This window comes from Acipenser ruthenus, chromosome 30 (assembly GCF_902713425.1).
Source record: "Acipenser ruthenus chromosome 30, fAciRut3.2 maternal haplotype, whole genome shotgun sequence".
Taxonomy (NCBI): Eukaryota; Metazoa; Chordata; class Actinopteri; order Acipenseriformes; family Acipenseridae; genus Acipenser; species Acipenser ruthenus.
In genome coordinates this window covers 14,992,441-15,016,844 of record NC_081218.1, presented here as the reverse complement: position 1 = coordinate 15,016,844, position 24,404 = coordinate 14,992,441, and the positions used below count along the sequence as shown (strand labels likewise).

The 24,404-nt window shown below is 44.5% G+C and overlaps 1 protein-coding gene across 4 annotated transcripts in view; it reads right to left on the bottom strand.

Annotated features, from left to right (window-relative positions):
• The window catches only part of LOC117969655 (synaptotagmin-6-like), a 46,798-nt gene that overhangs the window by 6,637 nt on the left and 15,757 nt on the right, over nucleotides 1-24,404 (bottom strand). For 3 of the 4 annotated variants that reach the window (XM_059004857.1, XM_059004858.1, XM_059004860.1), the window contains exons 2-3: nucleotides 8,591-8,868; nucleotides 7,415-7,973 (exon numbers count right to left, since the gene is read on the bottom strand). In XM_059004857.1, the coding sequence (XP_058860840.1) occupies nucleotides 7,415-7,973; nucleotides 8,591-8,868 (837 nt within the window). Of the gene's footprint in view, nucleotides 1-7,414; nucleotides 7,974-8,590; nucleotides 8,952-24,404 lie in introns of all 4 variants that reach the window. The other variant, XM_059004856.1, reaches the window with a different exon arrangement.

The following is a 24,404-nucleotide window of genomic DNA, read 5'->3' as shown; positions in this document are numbered from 1 at the left end:
ACATGAGAAGTGGCTGAGATGCTTGCAGGCCAGTGTAATAATCATTTTGTCAAGTCGACGGTGACAGCCTATTTTCCGTGTCGGCGCTCTCCCCTCGCTTTTGTATCCCTGCCAATTTTGCAAGCCGGGTCACCCTGGGGGAGCTTATGAAGCACACAGCGTTACAGACAGCTAGTGAAGCCTAGCAGGTACTGTATACAGGACAGGACTGGGACAGTTATACTTCCATCCGATACGAATTGTAAACGCTGCCCATAGGTATTGCCCCCTGCGTTTTCAATCAGCACATGTTACGAGTTGAAGTTTAAAATGTCTTTTTTTTCTGTAAAGCTACTCGGTGCTGGAAGAATAAAACGTTCTTCTGTTAGAGCTACAAAGAGTAAAAAAAAAAATCATTTTTTTCCCCCACTGAACAGCTGACTGCTGACTGCTAGCTGTTCACTGCGCAGTTTAAGGTTGCAATTAAACTCAGGAAAAGGTCAACGCTTGGCCACCAGTAACTAGCATTATGGCTCTTGATGGCAGATTCATGAAAAGGTCTTTACTGGTAAAGGCCAATAAAGAAATTAGCCCCGGGTTATGAAAGAAAAGCTCTGGAAATGCCACTGGCTGTCCATTTCCTGTATATTACTTTCTTAGAAGTCATGATAATTTGATCCCCCCCCCGGCTGTGTAAAGAGCACAGTGGATGAGTAGCATTGGAAAACCCGGGGCTGTCTTTTCAATGGCAGCTTCGTTTTGATTGTGATGTCACAAGCTATTCCAATGAGGCTGACCTGTAATCTCATTGCTGGAACGTTGTCTTGCTTGATAAATCAAGGGATGCTGTATCTCAGTAAAAACAGAAAGCGCTGCCATAACCCTGTCAACGTGGTGTAGGGCCACCATGGGCTCCCACAACCCCCCTGATTCAATGCAGGGAGCGCTAATGAGATACAAGACCGTTCCTCATCAAGGAGGCGCATCTCGGATTCTTTCACTTCCAATTTCCACGACAGTCTCTGCTGGACTGCCTCAGTTTCCTTTGTTTGTACGATTATTGAGTGTCGATCGATAACAATCTGATGGTGTTATTTAATGTAGAACCTGATCAAACTCAAACTCATTTATATTGATAAGCAATTATTGGACTTGCCTTTCTTTTATACTTTTGATATGAAATCATTTTGAAATCACTTTCCTTGGAAAGGAGCCATGTCTGCAGTGAGCTTAATTACGTGGGTTCCTGGCTTGCTGTTTTGTTTTGTTTTTAATTATGCTGCAATTAGCACTTGTAGGGGAAAATTAGTCTCAACACAAAACAATAGGCTTCTACGGTAGGCCTGTTTCCTTCTTAAAGGGCAGTCATTTTCTTTTGTCTTTTTTTAAAATCAATTTACCAATGATTTTTTTTCTACAGGGCTGGGACTGATCAATTTCAAAATCAAATGTGATGGAAGTTAAATACCTTTATAGCCTTCTCACAGAGATGGATTTACCACGTCAATAATGGGGTCTATTGTAATTATTTAAACAGCACCAGTAATAATTAAAATGAAAGATCCTGTTATTTTCACTTATTGAAATTGTCTTTAAAAAGATGTTAATAACACGGATCAATAGATCAGAGTCATTGAGTTAAGTGCTCATATATAATATTGCCGCTAGCGATAATGAAAGAATTTTTTTTTTTTTACAATTATGCAGATAATTCAAAGAAAGGTCATATAATTCAATGACAGCCGTTTCCAATTGAAGAGAAAAACATGATCCTGCTGCGAGGATGTTGCAGTACAACACATGATAAACTGTGAGTCGTATAAAAACATCCAGCTGCTGCCTCTTCAATAAAAAGTGATCTAACCTCCTAATCTAATCTCGCCACACACACACACACACACACAGAGCCCAGCGAAGCCCCAGTCCTGTTTGTGAATCACTGCCTCTCCCGGGTGCCATGTATCCTAGCTCTCCGTGTGCCTTTGTTTCCGGCTGACAGAACGTCATTACTCTCTCTGTTCACACAGTGTCGCACTACTTAGTCCAAATAGCTCTGCCATCCCCTGGCACTTCATCATGACCCTACAGACTGTAGCTGTTGCATTTTCAGCTCTGTGATTGCCACACAAAGACTGCTTCACGGGCTGACATCTCAACCTCAGCAGTACTGATGATGCTAACGATGGGCTGTGCACGCTCGCCGAGGTCCTAGGGGTCTCCTAGCCTCACATGCACAAGTCATTATTCTGCTCATACAGTGGACTTGTGCGATTGACAGGAGCTACCCTGACTTGCAACGCAGCTTGCTAGCGCAGCTCTTTTTCTCTTGTCAACACCTGCTTCGTGCTCATTATTAAGGTTTGGTTAATGATAGAAAGCCGAGAATGGAGAGTTAAATGAGGAGCACAGGTCTAAACACTCCCTTCTCAGATCTCCACCACTGTCATTACCCTGCACCTTGATAACGAGCACAGGTCTAAACACTCCCTTCTCAGAACCGCTCGCCTCCAGGACAGTCTAATTGTTCCTTGAATGACCCCAGTGTTTTAGCTGCTACAACCTCACTCACTGCTTCCAAACTTCTAAAAACAGTTTCCCCTCTGCTTTCATGTCCTCTAGTCCCGTTTACAGAGACTGGAAAACTGACCTTTCCTAGGAATTTATTACCTGTCCTCGCAACCCATACCCTCTGCATGCTGGCGTTTTATTCAATCATGCCGTGTGTGTGTGTCTATGTGTGTGTCTCAAACTCTCCGAGACTTTGATCGTTTCACATTTGTGATCTTCAAAAAGGGTTTTCACAAAACCACCTTAAGCCGACTCAGTCCGATGAAAGGCTTGTGTCTATAGCCTCCCCGCGCTGCTCGCTCGGATCTCCATAGTGCTCTTTGTGAAGCCGTGAGAAGCGCTCTGTTATTGATGCATCAGCGGCAGTGTTTATGCAGGTTACATCCAGGCTGTGAAGAGGTCGTTTGCTGGCACCGCACGCGTCAGATCTGACTGCTTTTCCATCTTGATGCTTTGATAGAGGTTCTTGAAGCCTGAGCCACTGGACACCACCACAGAAAAGAGTCTCCGATTCAAATGTAAATACAATTGGAGATGCAGCAGCAGCAGCAGCAGAAGCCTCCCAGCCCTTTGTTTGGTTTGCATCTCAATTCGTTCCCAATCAGCAGGTGCATTTTCAAAGCCTGCGTTTGTCTTTGTCTTTGTCTTTGGAAGCTGTGAATCTCGAATGCTCTCCCCCACTCCCCTGGCAGATTAGCCGTTTCAGAACGTTAGGGAGTTCTCAGCCCCCCTGTTTTGCCTCGACCTCAGCTCTTAAAGTCTTAGAGGGTGCGTTTCAGTCACAACACTACTGTGCTATATGAATGAATATGGTCATTGTTACCACTGTGTATTTATCAAGCAGGGTTTGTTTGAATATTCATGTATTCGTCTCAACACTGAGCGGTCATTTGACAGCTTATAACAAATGGGGAAAAAAAACAGTTTTAAAAGATGTCAAACCACTGATATATAAATATAATTAATCTTAAATGAGAAGTCTTGCATAACCTTTAGGCATCAATATATTTATAGAAACATGTTGAATGTGCTGTTTTTTCTTGAAGGATAGAAAACCCTTTTTAATAAAAATGGATCCGTCAAATACATGACTAACATGACATTAAGCACATTTTCAGACTTCATTCAGAGAAAAATCACGGATATTATCGGCAAGCAGACAATGGTATTCGACTCGATGGTAAAAAGGCTTTTAGTGAATTTGCAGTGCTTTCCCGTGGTCGACGCGAGCTGAAACATGAACCACTTTGACATGATGCATTAGCTCAGGAAGGAAGAGTAGCACATTCCTCTTCAAATCACTGATAGTTATGATAAAGGGGTTGAACTGCCTCTTAAGCAAACCTTCATCACAACTGTCCGAGGCATTCATTACTGGTTATAGATTTATACAACGGTTGGACAAAAAATTGGAAGCACCCGCTACATGTAGCAAATACTTGTGTGTCTCAATTGGAACCCCATTGTATGCAATAGATAAAGGCTTTGCTAAGTGTGTGTTAAGATGCTGCTCTGAAGTTGTCGTTGCTGTCAGACGCGTGTAATGTAGTTTTATTTGACAGCACTGCCTCGTAATATAACCCAGTTACGTCTCCATTAAAATGAAAGCCTGGGCCGGCCTCTTGCACCCGTGTGTCACAGCATACTTTATGGCACCAATTAAAAGGTCCATTTTGTGTCTGCGGCAAATCGGGCTTGCTCAATAAAAACGAGCGCAGTGTGCAAGAGCCTAACTGCTTTCTGCCACTTCAGCAACAACTACAAGATTACTGAGCTCTCTCCCAGGCTCCGGGACGGGTTAGCATCTCTGTGATGAATGTGTCGCCGTGGAGAAATGACGAGGAGTGCAGTGAGGCGAGAGTGCAGAGATCACAGGCTGTAATCCATCCAGAGCTTAGCATAGACCTCCTGTCAAAAACCAGACTGGGACTCGGATACACCAACATGTAGCGTACTGTGCAATCATCATTCCAATAAGAACAATAATCATAATCATAAAACAATTATGAATTGTTATGTATGTGTTTTAGTAGAAGATTAGTTGGCTAAGCAGTGTGGAGTAGTGGTTAGGGCTCTGGACTCTTGAGCGGAGGGTCGTGGGTTCAATCCCAGGTGGGGGACACTGCTGCTGTACCCTTGAGCAAGGTACTTTACCTAGATTGCTCCAGTAAAAACTGTATAAATGGAAGGGAGTTTTACAGCTAACAACTTGATGCATTTTAATCTTGTTTTTAAATGTCAAATTCAAGAGAAGAATCACTTAACAGAACTCTAAATGCAGGGTAAAAGCTGCTTGGATTGGGTTTTCTTAGTTGGGTCGCTACAAAAGAAACAGAGTTTCATTTCTCAGGTGCAGTAACTGATGAGCAGGGTGGGGTAGGTTTATCAACGGTTTTTATACTTTCACCATTATCTGTGAAAGTCAAATAAAAAGGGATGAGGTTATACAACAAATCACAACGTGGGCAACCTTGAGCACTTGAATTAACTGAAGAATGCATTTTGATGTGAATAAATAGCTGGTGAATCTGGTCCACATGGTTACCCATCCTAGATCCATCCCCCCCAACTCGTTTAATAAGGTGATAAGCGAGAGGGCTAACAAACTGAAAATCAATACCTTCCCTCTAATCAGGACAGGAGCAGGGCGGCCCGTCCCAGCTATCATTGTGTGCAGTCTGGGGCTGGATTGATTTATTATCAGTGCTATCTCCGTCTGGCCACTTGTGCACTGAGTGGGATAAAACGAGCCGGCCTCCAGCACACACAGTTCAGAAAGAAGATATTGATAGATCTGTTCATTTCATAATATTTTTATTTATTTATTTTACTTCTGGATAAAAGGTTAGCGGCTATTTTGAAGAGATTCGACTTGGTGTAAGACAGGTTAGATCTGCAAGAGTCCTTCTTCAAGAGCCAGTAATCACGTCCATATAAAACAGTTACAATACCTGGAAGATGTATTGGACCTTGCTGTGCTGTTTCCCGGATCACGTGAAATAACTCACAGTACTTTTCCAGCATTATTAACTTGATAGCTTGAATATGAAACTGCTTACACCCTGTGCTGCTGCATTCTACGACTCCCGTAATGAAGTTCCATTGCGACTATGAAAGGCGCTATATATAAATAATGATGAAAGATTTTTTATTAAAATGAAGGAGTTAGGAGAGGGTGGCTCCTTGTATATTCAGCGTCACAGTACTCGATCCTCTAATCGGATCAGGTGAGACACACTGACCTGAGCTGTAGCTGTCTGAATACCAATGCTTGTTAATACAAACAGCCTGGGCACCACTAAATTCAGCTGGGCTGGCAGAAATTAATTCAGTCTGAGACAGCCAGAGAAAGAAAAGACAACTGTAACTGAACCAGTATATCAGTGACGTGCAGCTCAGCCTACATCACAATTAGATCAGAACCATGTAGAAGTGAATCACCACCACCTGCATCAACAGCAAGCATAGCACAGTACAGTACAGGAGCAATTTGAAGGGGGAATTAAGCGGTGAAAGCAGGGGGTCATTATAAATGAAATAATTGCATGTCATTCAGCTCTTAAGCCATTGTGCAGAATCGCGTGTCAGTTTCACTTGCGAACAGCTGGGTTGGATCCAGGGGTGTGATAGATTATGAATGTGCCACCTACTCTTCTAATGACAAACAGCAATGTGAAAACCATCTCGCATTTGAGCCAGCATCACCTACACTTTATAAAATCAGTCCTGGTCTTCACTGGTGAATAGAACACGCAGGCGCTCGGCTGAAGCGACCTTTTGTTCCGGTCAGGGTCCTTCGCAGACTGAAATGCAATTTGCAGAAATGCATTCTCCAAGCTGTAATCGGATTCACGGGAGAGATCTCATTGATTTTTGGATGTAGCGCGTTATTTGGCTCCATCTTTAATGAGAAACGAATGGCATGTTATTAAATGTTACAATGTAACAATCCTGGGTGGATTGGTTTTTTTTTTTTTGTTTCCAAGAAGTCTTTGTGCTTCTGATACAAATGCTCAGCGAGGTGAGAGCTTGTTTCCTATTCAATATGTTAGTTTCATTAGCGGAGGTAGGTCACGCATGCTAGTGCCAGCGACAAGGATCGAGTTTGATTTAAATATATATATATATCTTTCCAGCAGGGATGGAAATAAGACTCCTATTGCATAGCAGTGTCACCAGTTCCAGGTTTTATTACGAGCTTGATCAGCCCCAGTGTGTCTAGGCAACAAGCTCGGGTGTGTCTTATTATTAAACTCTTGGGAGACTCAAATGAGATCCTGACTGCTATCATACTTTATATACACACACACTAAATAAAAATCAGTAAAAAGATTCAGCACCAAAATCTATAATCCTGTGACCCAGCTGACAGGGATATTTATGGGTTTTTAATGAATAACCGCACAACAATGCTCATTCTCAATAAAGGAACTTCCAAGGTTACCATGGCGACTGGCTCACAGCCTCATAGCAACAGAACCTCCGAGTGAAGCCACACAATGACCGGTGAGACGCCAGCATTCTAATGCTATTCCATGCCTTCCGCACATGCATGAGGAGAGTGCAGCACAGTGAATGCGGGTGGGGGAGAGGTCAACAGGTAAATATTAAACTAGGACCAAGCCCGTCTTTTCACGTTCAAAGACAAAAATATAGAGCAGTGTCCAAGCCCTCTTCTTGAAATGATTTAAAAGGACGCCTGGATTCAGATTCGCCAATGTTTAGATCAGCCGAACCCACAGCCTGCAATGGCTCTAACTCAACAATACTGTATCATGGATACTAACTCAGACAGTCCTACAATAAGTGCCAACCCCAGCATCACCCCTCCCCCAGCGGAGCCCATTATAGAAAGCAGCGATCTCACCGTGGTGGCGTACTGGATGTCCTTCCAGAGCGACGTCTCCCTCGACAGGTCGGAGGCCTCGAACAGGTTCTCCAGGATGACCTCTCCGATCATGTCGTGCCTGGAGAAACGGTCGAAGTCGAAGACGCTGAGGTGCAGCTTGCGGTTGGCAAGCTCCTCGTAGGGCAGGGGGAAGTGGAAGGCCTCGTCGAAGGTGGGGTTCAGGGTCTTGCGATGCACGCGCGTCTGGAACTTGCACTTGCGGTCGGGGAGCAGGTAGATCTTGACGTATGGGTCCGAGCTGCCGCACAGGTCCTTGGCGGGCAGGTCTAAGGCCTTGAGGATGCGCACAACCAGCGCCTCGATCTCGTAGTCGTACTGGAGAGAGAAGTTGATGGTGCCGCAGGGCTTGAGGTTGGCCTTGGTGGACTCCTCCGCCTCCACAGATTTCTGCTTGTACAGCTCCGGCTTGATGCGACCGATGCTGGTGGGCTGCTCGTTGACGTACAGGAGGTCCGTGTCGTCGTCCAGGCTGGAGACCTGCATCTGCCGCGGGAGGTGCCTCTTGAAAGAGCTGTGCCTGTGGGGTTACAATCCAAGACATCATCACAGCACTGAACTCTGAGCTTTATAACAGGTGACATTGTAGGGACATTGTATGATCCTTTACTAATTACACCACCCTGAATATAATTCAGTTGTATTGCCCTGACCCTAGCTCCAGTCCTAACCATTATTAGCAGTTATTGTACACGTCAAGTATTCTCATAGTTCTCGTCTCACTCGATGCAGTCAAAACTGCAGAGTATTGGATGAAAGGTAACATCCACAGCTGGGAGAAACGGTCCCTTTTTTGTCTAATGGGAACAACACACAACCTTATTCTATCTATCCAGGATAAACAGGCTAGAACCTTTTCAATGAAGTCACTACATAAAGAAGTCTAAAATACAGTAGAACCCCAAAGTTACTAACACATCAGAGTGTATACCATGTGTACTGTGTTCAGAAAAGGTCTACATCTTTAATATTAGGAATAAGATGAACAGCATAAGCCTGGTGAACCGTTCAACTTGGTCCTAGACTGCATGCATTTTACAGCAGGTCAGAGCCCCGTTTCTGGTTTGAAGAGGTATGTTTGGTTGAGCGGTCAGTTTGATTGTACTACAGGGGTTCAGTATGGAGCGGGGCTCTGACCTTGTGGAGGAGGCTGGCTCAGTCGACTGCCTCTGGATGCGGGTGTGCCTCATGATGTGCCCCTTCATGGAGAGCTGCACCTCAGCAGGGATATCCGGGGAGGTGTGGCTGATCTTCACCGCTGCCTCCAGGAAGCCCATTCCGCTCTGCTCCTTGAGCTTGTCCGTCGCCATGCTGTCCTTCTCGAAGTCTCCGCCTCCAGCGGGGGCCTGGCAGGGCGGGGCGAGGCCGGTGTCACTCGACGAGAGGGCCTTGTTCCTCCAGGGCACCCAGCAGAGCTTCCAAAAGAGAAAGAGAAAGACTGCCACCAGGGCCAGGCCACACACGATAACTACCACAGCGAGGAGGGTGATCGAGAGCTCTGCAAGGGAGGAGGTGCAGGAGGTGGGATGAGGGAGGAGAGGAAGGAAGGAGGTGGGATGAGGGAGGAGAGGAGGAAAGGAGGTGGGATGAGGGAGGAGAGGAAGGAAGGAAGGAGGTGGGATGAGGGAGGAGGGGAAGGAAGGAGGTGGGATGAGGGAGGAGAGGAGGAAAGGAGGTGGGATGAGGGAGGAGAGGAGGAAAGGAGGTGGGATGAGGGAGGAGGGGAAGGAAGGAGGTGGGATGAGGGAGGAGGGGAAGGAAGGAGGTGGGATGAGGGAGGAGGGGAAGGAGGAGATGGGATGAGGGAGGAGAGAAAGGAAGGAGGTGGGATGAGGGAGGAGAGAAGGAAGGTTGTGTCAAGTGGAGGGGGAAGGAGCATCGTGAGGAAATTGGGTCAGATGGATCAGAAAGAGAAGGAAAAGGAAGCATGGAAAGTGAGAGGGACAAAGGGGGCAATGTAGGCAAAGGGGAAGTAGAAAGTGCAACAGGGAGACAGGAACAGAGCAGTCAAAGTGTGGACCAGAGAAATATGAGGTGCAGAAACAGGTGGAAGGAACAAGAAGTAAATGAAATGAAAATGCAAGGGGAGGAATGGAGGGCGGGGTTATGGGCATTGGCAGGAGAGGTTGGTAATATTTCATACAATAGGGAAGCAGAGGACAAGAGGGAAGGAAAAGGACAAAAGGACAGAGAGAGAGAAAAAGAGAGAGAACAGAAGAACTGTAAGGAAACAGGAAGATAAGATTTGCTACAGCAGTTACAATACTTGGCCACCCAGAGGCACTGTCTAGTATGCAAAACAATATTATTATTATTATTATTATTATTATTATTATTATTATGCAATAGTTGCCGGTCAGATGACAGCATGCTGAAGACGCTTCTTGTGCATCTTATTTCTTTGTCTAATTGTAAATCATGAACGCTTGACTGGATCGCTGCTTTTACCCTTTTGCTTGCTTAATAATATCTTGGTAACCCCTCAACAGACCCTCACGCCTGTAGCGACATCCCTCAGGTAAACCTTGCTTGAACTTCAAAAGGTCACTGAGCAAAAAGACAAAAAAAGAACCGAACGAAATAGGGTGGAAAGACTAAAGGTCTTATTTTAAAAAAGTGCCCAACTGGAACACTCAGCACTAAGCACGCTTGACAGAGGTATGAATGTATTCGAACCCAGTGCATTGTGGGACAAGGTCCGAGCAGAAGAAACATGAGAGAGGTCTCAAAGCACAGCGAGCCGAAGTGAGGTCTGGAGCGTTCTTTACTGCAGATATTGGAAGATGTCAGATGGCAAGGGTGTATATTAAAAAGAGAAAACGAAGAAAACACTTGTTTTGTTTTTTACATCCGATCCTTCAAATGGAATTATGATATTAAAAACGGTTTTGATTAATTAAGCTTACAAATCGCAAAGCCTTTTTTCAGTAGGTTTAGAGAAGTTTATTCCTGGTTTTCAAAAACAGTCCTTAACAAAACATTCCTCAAAACGGTCCTTAAAATGTGTTGTGAAGAGAGCCCACTGAAGAATTATAATAGGTATTAATAAAAAAAATAAAAAAGTGACGTTTAAACACTCTTCCTGGCATGAAAGTTTGATCCTGTTCTCTCATTTATCTCAACTGATCTCAATCGATATTTGCATTTAAAATGAATTCTGCTTTTCAAAGTAAGTGGAACGTACTGCAATTTGAACAGCTCTCAGTGGAGGGGCTGCAGTGGCTCCGGATGAGCACAGAGTCTTTCAGTTTATTAATGTGCTCACAAGAGAAGCTACCAACACACTGCCTGGGCTGGGAGGTTTGCCAGAGGTGGGCAGGATCCGAGACGTTTCCATAGGCCATGAAAATCTCTAATGGTCCTCTGAGCCTTTCAATTAAGGGTGCAGGAATGAAGGTTTACATTTCTGTTTCTATCCCTAATAAGCTCCTGCATAATTCTCACACAGCCTCTGTCACTACAGTTCAGCTGACAGCAGGGTAGATTGCAATAGTCTGTTGCTACCCTGAAGCAGACAGATCTCCCCTCGTCTCTGAAACTCTGCCGCTGTCACAGAGCTCAGAATGACTGCTGGTGGGCTCAACGTCTTCGCTGTTTGCCTCACCCATTAGTCTGGCCACATCTCCTCAGACCTTCTCAGATCCTTTTACATTGGCTTTGGAGTGATTTGCACGTTACCAAAGGTATTGTAGGAGGCATGCCCACTTCTGTTTAAACCTCTTTCAAGGACAGGATTGATCTCTTCCTCCCAGCACGTCGGCTGTGCTTGTGTTTTGTGATCCGATTAGCCAGGCTTTTCCCACTCCGGCAACATCTCAGATTGCAACCAGCGTGGATCAATCTGAGGTCAAGTGAGGGTTTTCTAGGAAAACTCGGAGGATTCTGCCGACGAGTGGACGATCAGTGTACCCAACATCTCCCTGAGGCAACGCAGCATGCAGCATAAATACTGTATCAGCAACATTAAGAAACAACTTGAGTCTCCTTTACAAATAAAGTCATTAAAGTCTTACTCTGCCCGATCAATGTCCTTTTATTTCTCAATTTGAAAAAAAAGCAATTAGTTAAAGGTCACAGGAATGATCAGAGCGTTGACCTTAAGAAATATACAAATGTGGCCGTTGCCAAAAAACTGTGCGGAGCTCTGATAGCATTCTTACAGATATCAACAGAAAAACTACAGGGTCTATGTCAGTAACATACGTCCCTCCCCACCATGGCTATTCAAAATGAGAGCTATCAGTGCGACGAGAAAGACAGCCAGCAGCAGCAGCAGCAGCAGCAGGTACAGAAGATCTGGAAATAGATCGTTGTATCGAAGATGTCATTAGGGATATATATTATAAAATAGATCTGGATAGGAAACTTAACATGGTGCAGTTGTGCACACAGTGACTAAAGGGGATATGCACAGACTTCACTGTAGTTTCTCTCCCTGATTTCAGTCCCTAAGACGCTGGGTGCTTCATTGAGCACAGAGGTGAGATTAGAGGAAACAAGAGGCTTTTTCAATAAGACAAAACGCAGACAGAGGAATGATTGATGCTCGTCATGTCATCGTTCTCTCTTATCTGTGTAATGGAATTGACCACAGTCTCGTGTAATCACACTTGGTGTGCAGTTTATGGCAATCCTGGGCAACTGATGTAATTAAACCCTGTGACCCTCTCAAATCCCTAGACCAGTAAAGCAATCCGCTCTCTCTATGAGGGGTGCCAGTGCAAGCGCTGCGTCTACACAACAGTGTAACAACCCCCTGTCTGCAAGCACTGCATCTACACAACAGTGTAACAACCCCCTGTCTATCAGGGGCGCCAGTGCAAGCACTGCATCTACACAACAGTGTAACAACCCCCTGTCTATCAGGGGAGCCAGTGCAAGCACTGCATCTACACAACAGTGTAACAACCCCCTGTCTATCAGGGGTGCCAGTGCAAGCACTGCGTCTACACAACAGTGTAACAACCCCCTGTCTGCAAGCACTGCATCTACACAACAGTGTAACAACCCCCTGTCTATCAGGGGCGCCAGTGCAAGCACTGCATCTACACAACAGTGTAACAACCCCCTGTCTATCAGGGGCGCCAGTGCAAGCACTGCATCTACACAACAGTGTAACAACCCCCTGTCTATCAGGGGAGTCTGTGCAAGCACTGCATCTACACAACAGTGTAACAACCCCCTGTCTATCAGGGGAGTCTGTGCAAGCACTGCATCTACACAACAGTGTAACAACCCCCTGTCTATCAGGGGAGTCTGTGCAAGCACTGCGTCTACACAACAGTGTAACAACCCCCTGTCTATCAGGGGTGCCAGTGCAAGCACTGCATCTACACAACAGTGTAACAACCCCCTGTCTATCAGGGGTGCCAGTGCAAGCACTGCATCTACACAACAGTGTAACAACCCCCTGTCTATCAGGGGAGCCAGTGCAAGCACTGCATCTACACAACAGTGTAACAACCCCCTGTCTATCAGGGGCGCCAGTGCAAGCACTGCATCTACACAACAGTGTAACAACCCCCTGTCTATCAGGGGCGCCAGTGCAAGCACTGCATCTACACAACAGTGTAACAACCCCCTGTCTATCAGGGGAGCCAGTGCAAGCACTGCATCTACACAACAGTGTAACAACCCCCTGTCTATCAGGGGCGCCAGTGCAAGCACTGCATCTACACAACAGTGTAACAACCCCCTGTCTATCAGGGGAGCCAGTGCAAGCACTGCATCTACACAACAGTGTAACAACCCCCTGTCTATCAGGGGTGCCAGTGCAAGCACTGCGTCTACACAACAGTGTAACAACCCCCTGTCTGCAAGCACTGCATCTACACAACAGTGTAACAACCCCCTGTCTATCAGGGGCGCCAGTGCAAGCACTGCATCTACACAACAGTGTAACAACCCCCTGTCTATCAGGGGCGCCAGTGCAAGCACTGCATCTACACAACAGTGTAACAACCCCCTGTCTATCAGGGGCGCCAGTGCAAGCACTGCATCTACACAACAGTGTAACAACCCCCTGTCTATCAGGGGAGTCTGTGCAAGCACTGCATCTACACAACAGTGTAACAACCCCCTGTCTATCAGGGGAGTCTGTGCAAGCACTGCATCTACACAACAGTGTAACAACCCCCTGTCTATCAGGGGAGTCTGTGCAAGCACTGCGTCTACACAACAGTGTAACAACCCCCTGTCTATCAGGGGTGCCAGTGCAAGCACTGCATCTACACAACAGTGTAACAACCCCCTGTCTATCAGGGGTGCCAGTGCAAGCACTGCATCTACACAACAGTGTAACAACCCCCTGTCTATCAGGGGAGCCAGTGCAAGCACTGCATCTACACAACAGTGTAACAACCCCCTGTCTATCAGGGGCGCCAGTGCAAGCACTGCATCTACACAACAGTGTAACAACCCCCTGTCTATCAGGGGCGCCAGTGCAAGCACTGCATCTACACAACAGTGTAACAACCCCCTGTCTATCAGGGGAGCCAGTGCAAGCACTGCATCTACACAACAGTGTAACAACCCCCTGTCTATCAGGGGCGCCAGTGCAAGCACTGCATCTACACAACAGTGTAACAACCCCCTGTCTATCAGGGGCGCCAGTGCAAGCACTGCATCTACACAACAGTGTAACAACCCCCTGTCTATCAGGGGAGTCTGTGCAAGCACTGCATCTACACAACAGTGTAACAACCCCCTGTCTATCAGGGGCGCCAGTGCAAGCACTGCATCTACACAACAGTGTAACAACCCCCTGTCTATCAGGGGCGCCAGTGCAAGCACTGCATCTACACAACAGTGTAACAACCCCCTGTCTATCAGGGGCGCCAGTGCAAGCACTGCATCTACACAACAGTGTAACAACCCCCTGTCTATCAGGGGAGTCTGTGCAAGCACTGCATCTACACAACAGTGTAACAACCCCCTGTCTATCAGGGGAGCCAGTGCAAGCACTGCATCTACACAACAGTGTAACAACCCCCTGTCTATCAGGGGCGCCAGTGCAAGCACTGCATCTACACAACAGTGTAACAACCCCCTGTCTATCAGGGGCGCCAGTGCAAGCACTGCATCTACACAACAGTGTAACAACCCCCTGTCTATCAGGGGAGTCTGTGCAAGCACTGCATCTACACAACAGTGTAACAACCCCCTGTCTATCAGGGGCGCCAGTGCAAGCACTGCATCTACACAACAGTGTAACAACACCCTGTCTATCAGGGGCGCCAGTGCAAGCACTGCATCTACACAACAGTGTAACAACCCCCTGTCTATCAGGGGAGTCTGTGCAAGCACTGCATCTACACAACAGTGTAACAACCCCCTGTCTATCAGGGGAGTCTGTGCAAGCACTGCATCTACACAACAGTGTAACAACCCCCTGTCTATCAGGGGAGTCTGTGCAAGCACTGCATCTACACAACAGTGTAACAACACCCTGTCTATCAGGGGTGCCAGTGCAAGCACTGCATCTACACAACAGTGTAACAACCCCCTGTCTATCAGGGGCGCCAGTGCAAGCACTGCATCTACACAACAGTGTAACAACCCCCTGTCTATCAGGGGTGCCAGTGCAAGCACTGCATCTACACAACAGTGTAACAACCCCCTGTCTATCAGGGGCGCCAGTGCAAGCACTGCATCTACACAACAGTGTAACAACCCCCTGTCTATCAGGGGAGCCAGTGCAAGCACTGCATTATTATTATTATTATTATTATTATTATTATTATTATTATTTATTTATTAGCAGACGCCCTTATCCAGGGCGACTTACAATTGTTACAAGATATCACATTATACATTATTTCACATTATACAGATATCACATTATTTTTACATGCAATTACCCATTTATACAGTTGGGTTTTTACTGGAGCAATCTAGGTAAAGTACCTTGCTCAAGGGTACAAAAGCAGTGTCCCCCACTGGGGATTGAACCCACAACCCTCCGGTCAAGAGTCCAGAGCCCTAACCACTACTCCACACTGCTGCCCTGCATCTACACAACAGTGTAACAACCCCCTGTCTATCAGGGGCGCCAGTGCAAGCACTGCATCTACACAACAGTGTAACAACCCCCTGTCTATCAGGGGAGCCAGTGCAAGCACTGCATCTACACAACAGTGTAACAACACCCTGTCTATCAGGGGTGCCAGTGCAAGCACTGCATCTACACAACAGTGTAACAACCCCCTGTCTATCAGGGGCGCCAGTGCAAGCACTGCATCTACACAACAGTGTAACAACCCCCTGTCTATCAGGGGTGCCAGTGCAAGCACTGCATCTACACAACAGTGTAACAACCCCCTGTCTATCAGGGGCGCCAGTGCAAGCACTGCATCTACACAACAGTGTAACAACCCCCTGTCTATCAGGGGAGCCAGTGCAAGCACTGCATTATTATTATTATTATTATTATTATTATTATTATTATTATTATTATTATTTATTTATTAGCAGACGCCCTTATCCAGGGCGACTTACAATTGTTACAAGATATCACATTATACATTATTTCACATTATACAGATATCACATTATTTTTACATGCAATTACCCATTTATACAGTTGGGTTTTTACTGGAGCAATCTAGGTAAAGTACCTTGCTCAAGGGTACAAAAGCAGTGTCCCCCACTGGGGATTGAACCCACAACCCTCCGGTCAAGAGTCCAGAGCCCTAACCACTACTCCACACTGCTGCCCTGCATCTACACAACAGTGTAACAACCCCCTGTCTATCAGGGGAGCCAGTGCAAGCACTGCATCTACACAACAGTGTAACAACCCCCTGTCTATCAGGGGAGCCAGTGCAAGCACTGCGTCTACATTTGACATTTCTTACACAATAGGCTGTCTCACACACCGGCACACAGCAGCGTTTTGAATAAAATAGATATCATTCACCTTTCATTCATGCCAATAAAGTGACTAGACGGTACATAGATTAACATCATACCACGACTGACAATGTAATGAAGGCTGTGGGCTTCTACAGCACACACAGTTCCATTGCTGTCTGTTGTATTTTTTATTAGTATTTTCTTAGCCGGTCAGAGTCGGGCAGCCAGCTGTTTATAATCTTGCGTAACAATACAAGTGTGGAATTTGTATTTGAAAATACATCGTTAATGGGGGTCTTGATCTTTAAATGTATTATTCATAACATCAACGATATTTAAAAACAGTACAACTACCAGACCATTTAGACCAGTACATTCCTGGGATGTCAGGGAAGGAGAGACATCACCTCTTTTTAAACTACTCTTTGGTTTTCTGCGCTTTCGTGAGGCTGAAACTGAAAATGACTGAACAGGAATTAAAGTCTCCCCCTTGTCAGGCCGCAGGGCGCATTACAGGACGCTGATATTAATTGCAGTTTTTAAAAATCATAAAAATGTACAAAAGCTCTTGCCAATTACTCTGAGAAATAATGAACAAATTGCTCTTGGTTGCAAAAGGTCTAACTTTCCAAGCTGAAGCTGTTTGGCTGGTGGGAGGCAGCGGGTGCTACAGGAACTCAAGTGGTCACATTGAACTGCCTCTCCACACACTCTCCAGAAGGGCAGCTAAGGGACTGTTCAAAACATTACAGTGAATAGCATTTCAAAACCTTTTCATTTACACTCACTTGATAACGGACTATTAAAAAGGACAGCAGGGACGCCCAGTTTTCACCGCTCGGGCTCTCATGCACAGACATTTCCAGTGATAATAATAATAATAATAATAATAATAATAATAATAATAATAATATCTGCTGAATCCCAGTATTGCAAGCAGGAGAACATTCTCCACTCCGAAACCTTATGAAAATCTCACTTTAATTCTGTGCACCCCTTCAAATCTTACAGACTGTCCCACCCCCATTCAGAGCCGATCTGTTACTCCTTCACTAAGCTTTGAATCAAGTAATGCTTGTTAAGTACCCCAATGTGAATGTGTAGATTTAAAAACAATTTCACAGCAGCAACAAGCAGGTGAGCCAGCGACACACAAACAGATAAATCAATTAACAGAGCGATCGGTCTTACTGATGAAAAACAGCCCCATGATCTACACCAACACACACATGAAGAAAGGGAAGTGGGACAGATGCACGTGCATACTGACAGACTGACTTTCCATGATAACAGAATACATTTCATCCTAAGAGGATAAGCTGTTCTCTAAACCCACACCATGTAAAGGATCATCATTCAGACCAACGTGACACCCACATTCTCTGTAGTGCAAGAATCCATGTAGTTTGCATTTAACCAGGGGCTCATTTGAAGGTCTTCTAGATCAATTAAAATATGCCATGTTGTCTCATCTATCTGCACAGATCATGACACTGCCTCGCTAATACTGCTGAACTAACAGATTGATTGGCACGCTGTGGGTCCAGAGGTTATTCTCCTAAAGCAAAGTGAGACGCACATTTCCAGGCACTGCTGTTAATATGAGAGCCTGAGATCGCTCACTGTACAAAGTAAGCGTTCGCAGGACAGCTTCTTGATGGGAGAAAGCAAAGAAGTACAGCTGATGGGTTTTGAACAGCTCTCAGAATGCTTCAATACTTCAAAACCACTCAAGAGGCATAACAAGGCAATAACAGAAAGATCCGGTCCATTCACTTTTCAGAAGGAATGAAAAACGTTCTGGTGGTCTACAAAATGCTAGCGAATTTCTCAAACTAATAATAATGAACGAACCCAGAAAAACTGTAACCCTACACATACAGCATTGCCGTGACCGTTTTAAACACAAAACGCCTTTGACATTCCTGCCCACAATTTATAATCTTTTATATAAACAATTTATAGAGCTCTGTGTGCTTGTTTTTAAACTGCAATGACCAATCAGACAAGGCCCCGGCAGTCAGCAGCGCTTACCTTTAAAAAGCTCAGGTGCCTAATTCCACACGAAATCCTTAATGGATTCACTTAAAAGCCATTGCTTGTGGCGCGTTTGCTAATGGGATGTTTTAAACATTCAAAGCCGGGAGGGAAGACTGAGAATTTTAATTAAGCAGCGCAAGATAATTATGAACACATTTGCTAATGTTTCGGGAGGATGTCATCATAAGCAAGTTTGTATCCTGGGGTGACAAGTACAAGCTGTCTCGTGGATGTTTTGTTGATGCTGTTTTTGTTACTGCAATTAATGAATAACATATCTCCGAGTCGCATCAGATAATTAACAGCTGCGTCAATATAATCAGTACTTCCATTTTGGTAGCTTTTATTAACACCATCACTGAACTCCCCTTTTCTCGTGCTGAAAAGCTTCTGGTTCTTCGCTTGTTCTAGAATTGGGGATACGCTGATGTTTGAAACGGTAGCTTATCACTTCACGTGCTGCAGTTTAAACTCAATCCAGTGGTGGAGCTGTGATCTGCAACACGGGTACGAGGATGCAGCATTTGCATTAAAAAAAAGTACCACAAGATTCTCAGCACAATAACCCTGTGCAACAAGGAGCCCTTATATAGTATAGTAATGTATCATATAGAAGGAAGAGGCTGCATGTTCTACGCATGGAATGACATGAGTACTCAGGATAAAACGCACTGGCATTTTGACAAACCCTTCACTGATTTTCCCGATACGATTTACAAAAAAAAACACACAAATGAATTCCTCATGTGCTACAGATGGTGGTACTTTTGTCTAACCGCTGCAGACCAGCAGGTCACCACCTCCTCATCTGTGCTTCTCAGCAAAGCAAGCGGTATATATTTCAGCGACAGATGGTTGGGCCAGTTGCTGAACGACGTTGGAAATCCATACAGCTTGCTTAGAAGTTAGAGTCCCTAAACTGGCACTTTGTACTCTGTGCTCACACCACTGTAAAAGTCGCTGAGCTTCGGGAGTCCTTTCTTGAGGCAAGTGAAAAGGGGCTGGAAGGAATGCTTTTTCTCTCACAATAGTGGGGCTGTAGCTGCTAATGCAACAGGCTTGTGTGAATTTGTTTTTTGGTTGTAGCAGATTACATGGTGTGAGATTGAGTGTGATGCAACAGCTTCATTCAGCTGACCTGCTTATGTCTGTAAATGAAAGAAAGGCATGTGGATGAAATGTAAGAGCTGTGAGATCGATAGTAATGGAATCTTTAAACCCACAGCTTCCTGCACAAAAACACCACGAGCCGCCACACTGATTTAACACACCACAGAAACTAATGTAGTCACGCAAGTTCCAGCCTTCAAGCCATACTGAGGACAGTCATGTGCACATGTATTATAACCCTCAGGGTGTGAGAATTTCAATTTTGGGTCAGTAATCAGTGATATAGAAACAACAGGCACTCATGTGTGAAAATGTTAGATCGCTTTGTGCTTTAATTAGGCATATTAAAGAACTTCTAAAAAGTCTCATGCATTTTCACTTACTATTTTAAATGAATTCCATGTGTGACATATTAAAGACTTCAATTAAATTAGACAATCAGTGATTTGCCTATTTTGAGAGTTCCAGTGGTATCATTTCATGTGCACAACAAATCAAAGGTACAGAAGCAATGGGGGTGTTCACAGTGTGCACACTGCTGTATTGAAGATCTCGTACTACGATCCAGTGAGCTCTTCCCCCCAGTGGTAGGCAAGATGCTCTGTTAATCTGTTCGGTTTCTGCCTAGCAATCAATGCATTTTAAACCAGGCTTCTGATATGCCTCATGCATACCAGTTATTAAGAATAGTGCTAGTAAGAGGCGAGAACATTTTAGGGGCCACGTTAAAAGATGGGGGACCCTTATCCTCCGCTGGCATCAGCCTGTAGCACGATATCTGTTTTTATTTTGCACCTGTCTTCACTGCTTATAGCCTAGACGGTTCGGATTCCATTTTGCCATCATCCAATAGAATCTGGATTTTGTACAAATATTTGAATCCTTTCAGGCGCTGTGCAGCACTGGTTAAAACCAAGACCAATCTACCTAGCACTACAGCATTAACCCCTGTCCATGGTGCTGAACACAAGACTGTATCCAATTGCTGCTGGCCACAGTGCTGAAATCCAGCCGGCTCAGTGCTGTCCGGGGCTATAAAGCTGCAGAACCTGCTCATTATCACTCTAGGATTTACAGGCTCTCACACAAACAGCTGCTGTAGCAGGATCGGAAATTACATTTTATCTCCTGAGCAGATAAACTCGCTTTTTTTTTTTTTGTTGTTCCCTCTGCAGATATTTCTCAAAAGAATGCACATCAGCAGAATTTTCCTTTTCAACCTTATCTCCAGTGTGTGTTTAGATACCCTTTTTATTAGTGTTTGTTCCTGCCATGCACCCGTTGCTAGCCACGTGTAGTGTGTAATCTGTACTGCTGATTTCTGCACCTGCTTTTATGAGAACATCCGTACACTGTACATACGGCCACTTGACTTTACTGTTTTTATATCACCATTTCACTCATTATAATAGAAGTTACTCAGTCCCTGTGCCAATATTATATAGATGTTGGGATTTTCATGAATGGTCAAATACGATAGAGTTTTTCAGGCTGGGAACTAGAATGTGTGATGATCTCACTTAAATGCATTGAAAAAAAAATGCCACGGCATGAGAAAACTACATAATGCGAACATGGAAGCCAAGTTGTACTTGAATATGGAAATGGTCACATGTCAATCATGTACCTCAATCTGACCTCACGCAAGAGATAAGCTAATAAAGCAAGCTGATGTCTAATGAACCTCGGCACTGTGGTTTAGTATTCCTTCACTTCTTACAGCGGCGCTACTAAAACCAGACTGGTTTATACAGCCCTAAAATAAGAGTGAAGAAAGCGGATTTGAGACCATCAGATAAGCATCCCTTTAAGATGAGATTTACAATATAGCATTTATTGTAAGATTTAGCAGATTTCACACACACAGCATGCGTCAACCCCATTTTAAAATCTCAATTAGTTTCAAATCCAGCCTAGGGCTCATTTTAATATTTCTTCTGCAGTAAATGATACCGGATGAAACATTTCGAGCCAGGACAGTCAAATTGATTTAACTGAGGTGTAGCCCCACATTTAAAAAATTGTTTGTAGATTTCACAGTTCATTATGGATGGAGTACATACAAATGTGTGTGTGCAATACAAGGCAGCTACGCATGTGTGTCTATAGCCTTTAAAAAAAACAGCTCTTTGAAATATTCAGTCACTACGACCTCCAGCTCAACCAAACAAGCAGCTTCCAAGAAAACAGCCAAAGCGTGCTTAGAGGCATCCTGCACCACGCTGCTGTCGCTGGGGTAGAACAGCGTGCTGTCAGATCCGATAATAAAGACAAAGTGATCTTTATAGGTGATTGAGTTCAAAATCCTACACGTCTTAAAAGCCTCTTTCAGACAGACTTCAGATCATTCCAGTATATCTCATTTTGGATGCAGTATCATCTCCTGCACAGTATATTACCCAATGAAAAAATTCTAAAAGGCACAGATCGTGGTGTTATTACTGTATTGTGTTCTTTTTAATTCAAACATTTAGAACACGTTAACATGTACAGCTGACCTGGTCTCTTATGTGTTCCTGTTTTGCAGGTGTGTTGCTCAGGAGAAGACTCTCATTGTCATACGATGGTTCTGTCATCGCTGTTGCAGGGTATAGGCATGGAGGTGACTTGAGAAATATGGTACCTAATACTCTCTAATCAGCTATCCTACACATACCACCACAATACTAGTTATGCATCTCCCAGTAGGCCTAATCACTAAGCTAGGAGACTAAAGAAGTTATTGCCAATAAATCCTATAAAGCAATCTTGAAAAACCAGCTAACTGAAGCCATGGGGTTAAGCTCTCCCAGTTGCCAACCATTGAACCTGGTTTCCATGACAACCTGACCATTTCAAAAAAAAAAAAAAGGAGGATAAGAAATGAACTTCAAATAAAAGAGATGCACCAGCCGGCAGTGTTGAGAGGATTGAAGAGTTAAAACATCACTGCGGAAAAAACTGAACCCAGCCAGCCTCGAAATGACACGGCAGTTGATTTAAGCAGATCGTGGGTCAATACAGCTGCAAGATGGAATTAATGGGGGAGTAATTGGTGGAGGAGCCGAATATGTGTGCGTGAATCTGATTTATCGAGCCGCGACCACCTGGGGAATGCAAATACGTTTGTTCTCCTTAAACAACAGGCAATTCATATTTCAGTGGGATTTGTGTATACTCATACTATATATATATATTTATTTTTTTACAGCAGAACTGGCTGCCTCAGGCACTGTAAATACCAAAGTGTAATTTCAGATGCATGGCCTTATTAGCGCAGTGGTCATTTCAAGCTGTTGCTCCTCATTTTAACAACAGCAGCTCCCCCAGGAGCAGAGACTCCCTACAGCCAGGCAGAAAGTGTGGATCTTTTAAAGCTGCAGTGCGCCACAATCACTGTGACGTTCCACTCGGGCCCTTGCTTCTCCTCTGTGCTTTGCAGCCAGAGAGACCCAGCAGTTCAGCTCCATGCTCAGAGACCGCATGCCTACAGTATCCAAAAACTACGCCTTGTGTGAAGAAATGTACCTGATCCTTGTTGAAACTTGTGACTTAAAACGGATATAGAAAAATCAATTTTAAAAAAATCATACATTGCATTTTACTAAGAATACTAAAATATGTTAATATGAATGAGGAATTGTGAACAGACACTGAAACAAAAATACAAGACCAAAGCATACATCTTAATTGACATTGCTTGCACTTTAAAAAAGCTATACGTTTATTTATTTGTAATTTTAAAAATCCAAAAGTTCTACTGTTCTGGAACTAGCATGTCGGAGCTCTTAAAATAACCCACGGAAGCTTTCAATAAATATATTAAAAGAACCACCCGAGTCCCATCGATGTAGATTCTGATGAGAATTCTGACCACAAGGGACAAGTCCATTTAACAGCACAGTGTACACACATGCTTATAAATGTATCTGTGCAATGCCAGCCCCACACTACACCCCCAGAGTTGTTCGAGCTGGAGGGGTGTCTGCCCTGGTCTTACACTGCCATCGAATGAACAGGACCGCTGCCCGTTCCCCAGATGCCTCGAATTAACTTTGCACTTGATTTGGATGTTGACTCATAAGTATTCATTACTGAAGCACTTCCTTTGAACAACGCTGAGGCTGGTATTGTTTCAATGGAAAGCAACGCACTGTTACTGCAATGAATCATACAGCCAGCCAAAACACACATCGATTACCAATCTGTGATCGAGTCTCAAATATCATTCAGGAGTCGAGTCACATCAGGTAATTCAGCCTGGATTATTAATAGAGGGAAACAGGAATGGGAAATATGAGCCAGTAGAAAATTAGGGTCAAACCTGTGGTTTAACTTACTTTTAAAGACTTGAAATACACTTGAGAGACTCACACACACTGCGTTAGAGATCATTTTGGTCCTACGCGAGGACTTCAGGAAGATGATCAGCCGTGTAGCGTGCAGTATGGGTGAGCTTTTTTTAATTGTATTAACCCAGATGAATTCACTTTTTCTTTTGTATTTGAATCTTGCATGGCTTGATTCGCCTGATGAAGACGGCACGGCTCCTTTCTGTTTCTCTAATGAAGCGCAGCATGAGAAAATGAAAGGTGTGCCCTGCTGTGAGTGATAGCAATGACTTTACTGAACCTGCAATTTGATCCAATCTCTTTTTCAAAGTCTTGGCTGAACATATTTGACCTAAGTCATGACATTCCCATTTTCCTTCAGTGCTGGGAGAAATATAGGAATGGTTAATCACATGCTGCTTGAAATTCATTGAGCCAGGCAAAACAAATCCCAATGAACTAGATTCTCAAGGCCATTTAGTATCACAAACCCCCATTAGCACTGGTTTAGGAGAGCCAAGACCAGTGCTAATCAGGGTCTGTGAAAGCATACGAAAACGATGCTACTGCTCATTAACAGTAGAATTATCCAGCAACACAATGAACTGGATAATCGGGTTCTGCCCTACATCTTTAAC